The sequence below is a fragment of the Corticium candelabrum genome, chromosome 4, assembly GCF_963422355.1.
Source record: "Corticium candelabrum chromosome 4, ooCorCand1.1, whole genome shotgun sequence".
NCBI classification, from domain to species: domain Eukaryota; kingdom Metazoa; phylum Porifera; class Homoscleromorpha; order Homosclerophorida; family Plakinidae; genus Corticium; species Corticium candelabrum.
This window is the reverse complement of record NC_085088.1, coordinates 2,498,931-2,508,930: the sequence shown is the minus strand read 5'-3', so window position 1 is coordinate 2,508,930 and position 10,000 is coordinate 2,498,931. Positions and strand designations below refer to the sequence as shown.

The following is a 10,000-nucleotide window of genomic DNA, read 5'->3' as shown; positions in this document are numbered from 1 at the left end:
AAGAGGCATAGTATAATTCTGAGCTACTGCCAGAAGGGTCCTGCCCATTGGTCATTCCTCTTGTTTTTTTGAACATTTTGGCCATTGGGGCGAACAAGCAGTTAGATATTTGAACAAGCTGGCAAAGAGTGCAAGGGATGAAGAAGGAAGACAACATGAGACTGACTTCAAGACCAAGTGGCAATCAATTATTTCAGTGACTCTACAGTGTTGCAATGCAAAAGTCGTCTCAAACAAACTCATTAGCATAGCGAGATTAAAACGTTGAAATGTATTGTGCTCAGTATAATTTTGTATGCTTTAAGACCGTAATGGTCTTGTTGTGTTAGGTTGCTCATGATGTAAACATTTGATTTAACAATTAATTAAATAAAAAATATATGTATTGGGACAGACAGACAGACAGACAGACAGACAGACAGACAGACAGACAGACAGCCGAATGGACGGACACACAAGTAAACAGACAATTTGATGAGAAGCTGGGCTGGCACAGTCTGATATGGAAAAAAGCAAGATAAATACACAAAAGTGGTCTCTTTACCTCCTGCTTCTGTGATTCTCGAAATTTAGTCAAAAGCTCATCGGGTTCTACAGCAACACAAACAAACCACTAGCACGCACGCACACACACACACACACACACACACACACATGTACACACACGTGTACACACACACACACACACACACACACACACACACACACACACACACACACACACACACACACACACACATGTACACACACACACACCACACACACCACACACACACACACACACACACACACACACACACACACACACACACACACACACACACACACACAACACACACACTAACAATTGTAATCAACCCACACAATGGTAGCTGTGATCTCACCTTGTGGAGGTGGTGGGTCTCTTATTTGTGCAGTGGGTTGAATAGCACGAGATCCGGTTACACTTCTGGGTTGACGAAGATCTCCTCCAGAGTGAGATATCAAGTCAATCAACGCACAGTCGTCGTCATCAAGAGCTGAAAAGTTAAATGTTGTAACAACATGGGATGTTTTGATAGACAAACAGACAAACAGACAAACAAACAGACAGACAGACAAACAGACAAACTAACTAACAGACAGACAAACAGACGAGCAAACAAACTAACAAACAAACAGACAAACAAACAAACAACAGACAAACAGACAAACTAAGTAACAGACAGACAAACAGAAGAGCAAATAAACTAACAAACAAACAGACAAACAAACAAACTAACTAACAGACAGACAAACAGACAGACAAACAAACAGACAGACAAACAGACAAGCAAACAAACTAACAAACAAACAGACAAGCAAACAAACAGACAGACAAACAGACAGACAAACAGGCAAACAAACAGACAGACAGACAAACAGACAAACTAACTAACAGACAGACAGACAAGCAAATAAACTAACAAACAAACAGACAAACAAACAAACTAACTAACTAACAGACAGACAAACAGACAGACAGACAAACAAACAGACAGACAGACAAACAGACAAACAAACAGACAGACAGACAAATAGACAAACTAACTAACAAACAGACAAGCAAACAAACTAACAAACAGACAAACAAACAAACTAACTAACTAACAGACAGACAAACAGACAGACATACAAACACACATACAAACAGACCATTTACCTGTTGGACGATTCCCCAGATGAGAAATCAACTGTTTTCGTGAAATAGCTACATCACTGTGTGGAGCAGGTAATGATCATGACGACAACAAACATACGTATAGACGGATATCTCACTTATCAGCTTTGTGATGAGTGTTTGGTCTATTCTCCTTGTGATCATCCATCACTGCAGCCTAATGCACATTATGCAATGCAACACACACACACACACACACACACGTGCGCACGTGCACACACACACACACACACACACACACACACACACACTGTGACACCACACACACACACACACACACACACACACACACACACACACACACACACACACACACACACACACACACAGACACAGACACAGACACAGACACACAGACACACAGACACACAGACACACAGACACACAGACACCACACACACACACACACACACACACACACACACACACACACACACACACACACACACACACACACACACACACACACACACACACACACACACACACACACACACACACACACACACACACACACACACACACCACACACACACACACACACACACACACACACACACACACACACACACACACACACACACCATTGCAAGACACCTCACCTGGTCTGTAGTAAAGTGCATGAGTGCAGCCCTTCTCTCTCCATCTCTCACTGAACGATCATCTAACAACACACCAATCTACCACAACCACTAGAACTAATACAGCATGACACTAACGTGACACACATTCAGCTAATAAGATAATTCACAACACAGTAAACCATTCCACTGACAAACAATATATACAAGCTAACAATTTATGAAACACTATTCATTAAGTCACGTGACTTTCATGGATCTGCCTCATAGCCAAAATACTTTCCATGCTCTTACCTAATCGTCTCAGTGAGGGCAGCAAGTGGACACAGAAGAGACGATAATCAAGTTGGTTTTGAGTGACGGGGTTGAGACGAAGGTCCAACTCCTGAAAGATGAGAACACGATAATGAGATGGAGAAAAGATAAACGTGTTAGGTTTGTGTACTTTGAGTTTAGCATTGTGTCTTAGGCGAAAGAGTTCTTTCAAGTCGGGGATGTTATTGTAATATCTAGTGAGTAGAAGTGAGAATGAAGAAATGTGGTTTGATGATAAAATGACAAATAATAGGTATGACATACAGACAGACAACAGACAGACAGACAGATAGACAAATTAACAGACAGACAACAGAGACAACAGACAGACAAATAGACAGACAGACAGATAGACAGGCAGACAGATGGACAAACGGACAGACAGACAGACAGATAGACAACAGACAACAACAACAGGCAGACAGATAAACAGACAGAAAGACAGACAAACAACAGACAGACAAACGGCCATACATACATACATACATACATACATACATACATACATACCGGTACATACACACCGGTACATACACACCGGTACATACATACAGACGGACAGACAGACAGACAGAGAAACAAACAAACAAAGAGACAGACAGACAGACAGACAAAGAGACAGACAGACAAACAAACAGACAGACAGACAGACAAACAAACAGACAGACAGACAGACATACACTAAACTGACAGAGAAATGAGAGAATAAAACTCACAAATTAAGCACTTCCAAAACAGTCAAATGCTCCAATCCCTACAAACACAACCGACATCATTCATTTCATAAACACTCAACAAACATCATACCACACCTCCAGACACACAATCGCATTACGAGACAAATCCAAATTCTTAAGCCTCGTGAAACCTCTCAACGAGCGTCCCAAGCCAGAGATCTTTTCATGATAAGTGCCGGGCAATGACAGAGAACGCACGTCCTCTAAATGAATAGAAGTAAGAGAATCATCATACCTGCCCAACAGTCTAATATGTATTGAAAGATGCATCCCTCTAATACAATAGTCTAGTGTATTGTGAGATGCATCCCTCCAATACAATAGTCTAGTGTATTGTGAGATGCATCCCTCTAATACAATAGTCTAGCGTATTGTGAGATGCATCCCTCTAATACAATAGTCTAGTGTATTGTGAGATGCATCCCTCTAATACAATAGTCTAGTGTATTGTGAGATGCATCCCTCCAATACAATAGTCCCGGATATTGGAACGTTGGTTTTGTTTAAATTTTGGTGCTGGTTTTTTCAATTTTTGAACCTTTTTCGACTATCTCTGAATAACTAGGGAGTGGTGGACGCTAGTCCACCGCTTCCTAGGTTTCCATCGTCAATTTTTTACATCTAACGGCTGATTTTGAAATGCGCCGAAAACGTTGTCCTCAATGCGGTCGTTTATTCCACTCCTTACGACATCATTTCCTGCATTGCTCTGTTTCTAATCAATCTACAACATCGTCGAGAATCCCCCATGGGACTAATCTACATCAAGAGACATTACGGGAATGTAATGTCCCCGTGCCGCCTCCGGTTGTTACATCCGTTTCCGTTGCTGACATCAATAGCTACTTGTCTCCGTTTTCAAGTTCTACTCTCCACATTGACTCTCAACAATATTACCAACTATCTTCTACGTCTTTGGATCATAACTATCCTGTTTCTGAAGCAAAATGTGTCACCTCATCCGTCACTGCTAATTACGCGACAACAGATACCATCACCACAAACCACAACACTGCTGATAAGGCGACACCTACAATAACCTCGCATTGTGACATCGCTACGCAGCCTGGATCTGCTTCTCCACCGTCTGGATCTTCTTCTACCCTTCCTCCTAACCTCAATCTTACAACGACTATCACGTCGCAATTAACGCCTACTGTACCGTCATGTACTACTGGTAGGTGTGAAACTATTATATCTGCTGATAAGTCAACATCAGAAACAAAGATCCCGCCTCGTCAGCACTGCGGTCTTTCTGATGTCGCTAAGCAGAACACCTTTTCTTCTCATTGCAATAATTTTCTGCCACGACTCCGTCTTCCTCCCGCCTCTGATGTTAAAATGTGGTCTGACGTGAATGACTGGGTACAGTCTGCTGTTGTCCCAAATGTTTTGGAAGCAGTTGGTGTTGAATCTAAATATCAAGTCATACGCGAACGTCTGTATTATGGTCTGAAATCACGCTTTGGATGCCACCGTTCTTCTACTCGTAAGCGCAAACGGAAACCTGCCAACAATCAAGCTCAACTGGATGCTCTGAGGTCTACTAAGAATGAAGTTAGACGCAAATTTCGTCAAGCCAAACGACAAGGGGCGTCTCTAGCAGAATTGACATCATTTGCTCGTCAATTTCACCAACTAATTAGACGTCATAGTAAACTGAAAGCTGTCATGAATAAACGGGATCTCAAGTCTTCTGCTAGAAATGCTAATAAACGCTGTTCAACCAACTTTTGGAAGTTCTCTAAGGATTTGTTCTCTGATGACTCTGACACCTCTAACGTACTGCCACAGTTTTCTGCTGATGAAGCCTATACTTTCTTCCAGTCTACTTACTCCAAACAGTCTCTTCCTCCCCCTCCTGTGCTTCCTTCTGGTGTGTCTTCTCCTCGACCTCCTTCTCGTGACTTTGATATTCGTCCATTTTCAACTTCTGAGATTCTTAAGAAAATCAAATCTACTCAAAATTCTGCAGCTCCGAGTCCTCTGGATGGGTTATCCTATCTTGTATTCAAGATGTGTCCTTCTCTACTGCCTGCACTGCTGGATCTATTTAATTGTTGCTGGCTTTCTGCCTCCATCCCACAACTTTGGAAAACTGGTGTCATACGTCTCTTTGCCAAGCCTGCTGCATCCAAAGATCCCCACGATCCTTCTTTATTTAGACCTATTGCCTTAACACCGTGTATTGGTAAGATATACACCTCTATGCTCAAGGATCGATGGTGCCAATTTATGTTGGAAAATAAATTCTTCGATACATCAATTCAGAAGGCTTTTCTCCCTGGTATATGTGGTACAGAGGAACATCAGTACAAGCTACGGTCAGCTATTGCTGATGCTAAAAGAAGTCGACACACTTTATCAATTTGTTGGCTTGACTTTGCCAATGCCTATGGTTCTGTCCCACATTGGCTCATTTTACAATGCTTTAGACTCTATCATGCTCCAGACCAACTACTGTCCGTCATCACCAACATATATTCAAACCTTCAGCTACAAGTTTCCACTGTGAAGTGGGCAACATCCATGTTGCCCTGCAATATTGGAGTGCTCCAAGGTGACCCGTTTTCGGTCATTGTTTTTAACACCGTCATAAACACACTCGTTATGATGTTGAAGACTCAGCCTTTTGGTTACACGCTTAGTGGTTCATCTCACAAGATCAATGCTCTTCTGTTCGCTGATGACGTTACCCTAGTATCAAAGTCGCCTTCTGGTTTACAGCGTTTATGTAATATTGTGTCTGACTGGTGCCAGTGGTCCCAACTGACCATTAAAATGTCCAAATCCAGCTGTTTAGGTCTTAGTTTTAATCCCAAATTCCATCTTCGTGATCCTTCTGTTTCAATTTCTAATGAGTCTGTTCCCTTTCTTGGTCCTGAGTCTTTCCTTTTCCTTGGAATGCCAATTAATGGAAACTTGTCCGATGATAATTTCAAATCCTCTCTAATAAGCAAGACAAAGACTTTGATGGAGAAATTGGACAATTGCCCTGTTAGTTGTCGGTGGAAACTAAAATTATACCAAAATGGAATCTTCCCAAGATTGTCGTGGTACCTGTCTCTACTTCCTCTTTCACCAAGCTGGCTGCAATCTGAATTAGATAGAATTGTTACATCTTACCTCAAGAAATGGTGTAAACTTCGTCGCTCGGCCTGTACTGCCATCTTCTACCTCCTCCCACAAAATGCTGGTCTTGGCTTACCCCGTTTGTCTACGTCTTCCATCTCCCTCCAGTCTTCAAAATCTGCCCGTCTCTTATCCTCACATGACAACTGTGTCCGCTCTTTGGCCACCAGTCAAGCATATAATAAATCGTATAGCAACAGATTCTCTGCTTTTAGAGAAGCAGCAAAGTCACTATCTGAAACACCAGGTGCTTCTGCAGCAAAATTGAGTGACATCACCAAATCAAGACTAAAGGAGGAACACCAAAAACAACTTCTTGCAAGAACTAAGAATCTACATGTCCAGGGATCCATCTTCCGTCTAGAGAACTGTTCATCTGACGTCTGGGCAAATGTTGTCTCTTGTCTTCCCGGTCATCAACTCTCTTTTGTCCTCAATGCCGTTTCTGATACCCTCCCTTCAAATGCTAATCTTGTCCTATGGAGTAAACGTTCTTGTGATAAATGTCCTCTATGTCATCAACGTCAAACCCTTCTTCACGTTCTCAATAATTGCTCAGTCCTCTTACAATGTCGTCATTACAATCAACGTCACGACTCTGTTCTCAGTCTTCTCTATAATGCGGCTATTAACCATCTACCACATCAATTCAACATCTTTGCTGATTTAAAAGACTGTGAAGTAAAGTTTCCGTCTGACATCATTCCTACTGCACAAAGGCCTGACATGTTGATTTGGAATAATCATACGCTCAAATTTTATGTCATAGAACTAACAATCCCTTTCGAAACAAACTTTTTTGATGCAAATAAAAGAAAATCAGAACGGTATACAGACTTCATGATGACCATCAAATCAAAAGGCTTCACCTGTAAGCAACTAAATATTCAAATAGGATCTAGAGGCTTTATTGATACTGCAAGTCTTCTCCCCTTCCTTGATGTCATCTCTATTCCTCCTCACAATCAACGTCAACTATTATCATCAATCGTAAAGGTGACAATTGAAGAATCTCGTAAAATATGGTTAGCCAGAAACAATATTTAGTTGTACATTACTTGTTAGAGCTTTTACTATTACTTTACTGGCGCCACATTATTGTTAAGTGTGATGGCCATGTATTAGTGAGGTGCTCCTCGTTTATCTAATAAATGAGTTCTTTATTACTTTATCTTTATGTGTATTGTGAGATGCATCCGTCCAATGCAATAGTCTAATGAATTGTGAGATGCATCCTTCTAATACAATAGTCTAATGTATTGTGAGATGCATCCCTCTAATACAATAGTCTAGTGTATTGTGAGATGCATCCCTCTAATACAATAGTCTAATGGAGTGTGAGATGCATCCCTCCAATACAATAGTCTAATGTATTGTGAGATGCCTCCCTCTAATACAAATTCAATAGTCTAATTCAGCACCAGATATGTGGACAAAGTGTGTTAGACATCTACCATCAAGTCAACTATGTTTTATCATGAATGCTACCAACAAAACTTTACCATCAAATGCCAACTTAGTTCTATGGAAAAAGAGAACCTGTGACAAATGCCCTTTATGTCATAGAAGACAAACAATTCTCCATGTACTGAACAACTGTGAAGTTTTAGTGAGAAATGGATACTATAATACAAGACATGATGCTATTCTACATCTACTATTAAAAGAAGCCATAAAATATCTTCCCCCAATGTTCAACATTTATGCCAACCACAAGGATAGTTCCACTCATTTCCCTACTCATATTATTGCCACTTCTCAACGTCCTGATATTGTTATATGGAGGAAGGATCCCGTTTATTTTGTCGAGCTGACAATATGTCATGAAACTAACTTTGATGCTGCTAATGAGCGGAAACAAAGTAGATACGCAGAACTGATAAATAACATGAAAGAGAAAGAAATTATATGCAAACAGATCAACATTGAAGTTGGTTCTAGAGAATTTATTAACATCATTGGTCTCCAACAGTTCTTTTATATATTAAATATTCCAACAAAACACCAACAACATCTCATGTCTAATCTTGTCAAAACTGTAATTGAACATTCTTTTATAATATGGTTTGTTAGAAATAGATTACATAGTAAGTAAGATTGGCTTAGATATAGACAGTCATCTTATATATTGCTTAGAGTACAAATAGTTCCAACTGTACTGTTGTTTGAAGCGTTTTTACTGACTGTATTTATTTTAGTGTGGCGCCACAGGATTGTTAGTCTGTGCTGGCTACATACAGTTGGCTAGCTCCTCGTTTATTCTAAATAAATGAGTTTAGACGTGCATTGTGAGATGCATCCCTCCAATTCAATAGTCTAGTGTATTGTGAGATGCATCCCTCTAATACAATAGTCTAGTGTATTGTGAGATGCATCCCTCTAATACAATAGTCTAGTGTATTGTGAGATGCATCCCTCTAATACAATAGTCTAGTGTATTGTGAGATGCATCCCTCTAATACAATAGTCTAGTGTATTGTGAGATGCATCCCTCTAATACAATAGTCTAGTGTATTGTGAGATGCATCCCTCTAATACAATAGTCTAGTGTATTGTGAGATGCATCCCTCTAATACAATAGTCTAGTGTATTGTGAGATGCATCCCTCTAATACAATAGTCTAGTGTATTGTGAGATGCATCCCTCTAATACAATAGTCTAGTGTATTGTGAGATGCATCCCTCTAATGCAATAGTCTAGTGTATTGTGAGATGCATCCCTCTAATACAATAGTCTAGTGTATTGTGAGATGCATCCCTCTAATACAATAGTCTAGTGTATTGTGAGATGCATCCCTCTAATACAATAGTCTAGTGTATTGTGAGATGCATCCCTCCAACACAATTGACCACGGTTGTGTGTGTGTGTGTGTGTGTGTGTGTGTGTGTGTGTGTGTGTGTGTGTGTGTGTGTGTGTGTGTGTGTGTGTGTGTGTGTGTGTGTGCTCTGTACGGACAACTATCGAACCCGTACCCAAAACGTCGTGTGTCAGTCCAACTCGCTCTCGTATCCAATTCTCAGTGACCTGCAACGCCATTCATGATCCTCATATCATTCTCCCGCCCTGACACTACGTATACCTAATGTGACATTCCCGTATGTAACAAAAAGTGTAATCTGGACCTCGAGGCAAACAGTGAATGCCTGGAATGTGTGGTATGCGCGCGCGCGCGCGTGTGTATGTGTGTGTTAACCGGAAATAAACAACGCAATAACTAAACAAACCTGGCACGTGCAGTGATAACTATCACGTGACAGCCTTACTACAGGCCGAGAGTGGTTTCAAAATCATCAAACAATCTCATACTGGCCGTCGATATAAAACACTTTGTAAGAGACCAACATTATTCATCAAGTCTGTTTAGATGTAGCAGCCTAATGGAATAGATGTATTTGCCTACAGCAGATACAGTATTTAGTAGCTATTAAAACATTAATATCAATAACTAAAAATATTAGTATCAACAGTTGTGGCCCAAGTCAACTGTGAACAGCGACTACTAGCAATCCCACAAACAAGAAAATCTCCAATACAAC

At 40.6% G+C, this 10,000-nt stretch overlaps 4 protein-coding genes across 4 annotated transcripts in view; 2 read left to right on the top strand and 2 right to left on the bottom strand.

The window, feature by feature from the left end:
- LOC134178399 (centrosomal protein of 72 kDa-like) overlaps positions 1-9,524 on the bottom strand; it is a 17,060-nt gene extending 7,536 nt beyond the window's left edge. The window contains exons 1-10 of the mRNA XM_062645276.1: positions 9,437-9,524; positions 3,408-3,535; positions 3,312-3,349; positions 2,726-2,789; positions 2,575-2,665; positions 2,302-2,363; positions 1,798-1,856; positions 1,682-1,737; positions 885-1,019; positions 545-591 (exon numbers count right to left, since the gene is read on the bottom strand). Of these exons, the coding sequence (XP_062501260.1) occupies positions 545-591; positions 885-1,019; positions 1,682-1,737; positions 1,798-1,856; positions 2,302-2,363; positions 2,575-2,665; positions 2,726-2,789; positions 3,312-3,349; positions 3,408-3,535; positions 9,437-9,500 (744 nt within the window). The 5' untranslated portion in view covers positions 9,501-9,524. The remainder of the gene's footprint in view (positions 1-544; positions 592-884; positions 1,020-1,681; positions 1,738-1,797; positions 1,857-2,301; positions 2,364-2,574; positions 2,666-2,725; positions 2,790-3,311; positions 3,350-3,407; positions 3,536-9,436) is intronic.
- Positions 4,454-5,847, top strand: LOC134177918 (uncharacterized). Its single transcript, XM_062644694.1, has 2 exons — positions 4,454-5,703; positions 5,768-5,847. The coding sequence occupies exons 1-2, from the start codon at positions 4,674-4,676 to the stop codon at positions 5,845-5,847; spliced, it is 1,110 nt and encodes a 369-aa protein (XP_062500678.1). The 5' UTR covers positions 4,454-4,673.
- LOC134178698 (uncharacterized) lies at positions 5,797-7,629 on the top strand. Its single transcript, XM_062645580.1, has one exon. The coding sequence runs from the start codon at positions 5,862-5,864 to the stop codon at positions 7,509-7,511; it is 1,650 nt and encodes a 549-aa protein (XP_062501564.1). The 5' UTR covers positions 5,797-5,861; the 3' UTR covers positions 7,512-7,629.
- A 307-nt stretch (positions 9,525-9,831) lies between the features above and the next one.
- Positions 9,832-10,000, bottom strand: part of LOC134177856 (casein kinase II subunit alpha-like) — a 7,526-nt gene continuing 7,357 nt past the window's right edge. Inside the window, exon 13 of the mRNA XM_062644631.1 lies at positions 9,832-10,000. This exon is cut by the window's right edge and continues 569 nt beyond it. The gene's annotated coding sequence lies outside the window, so the exon portion shown is untranslated.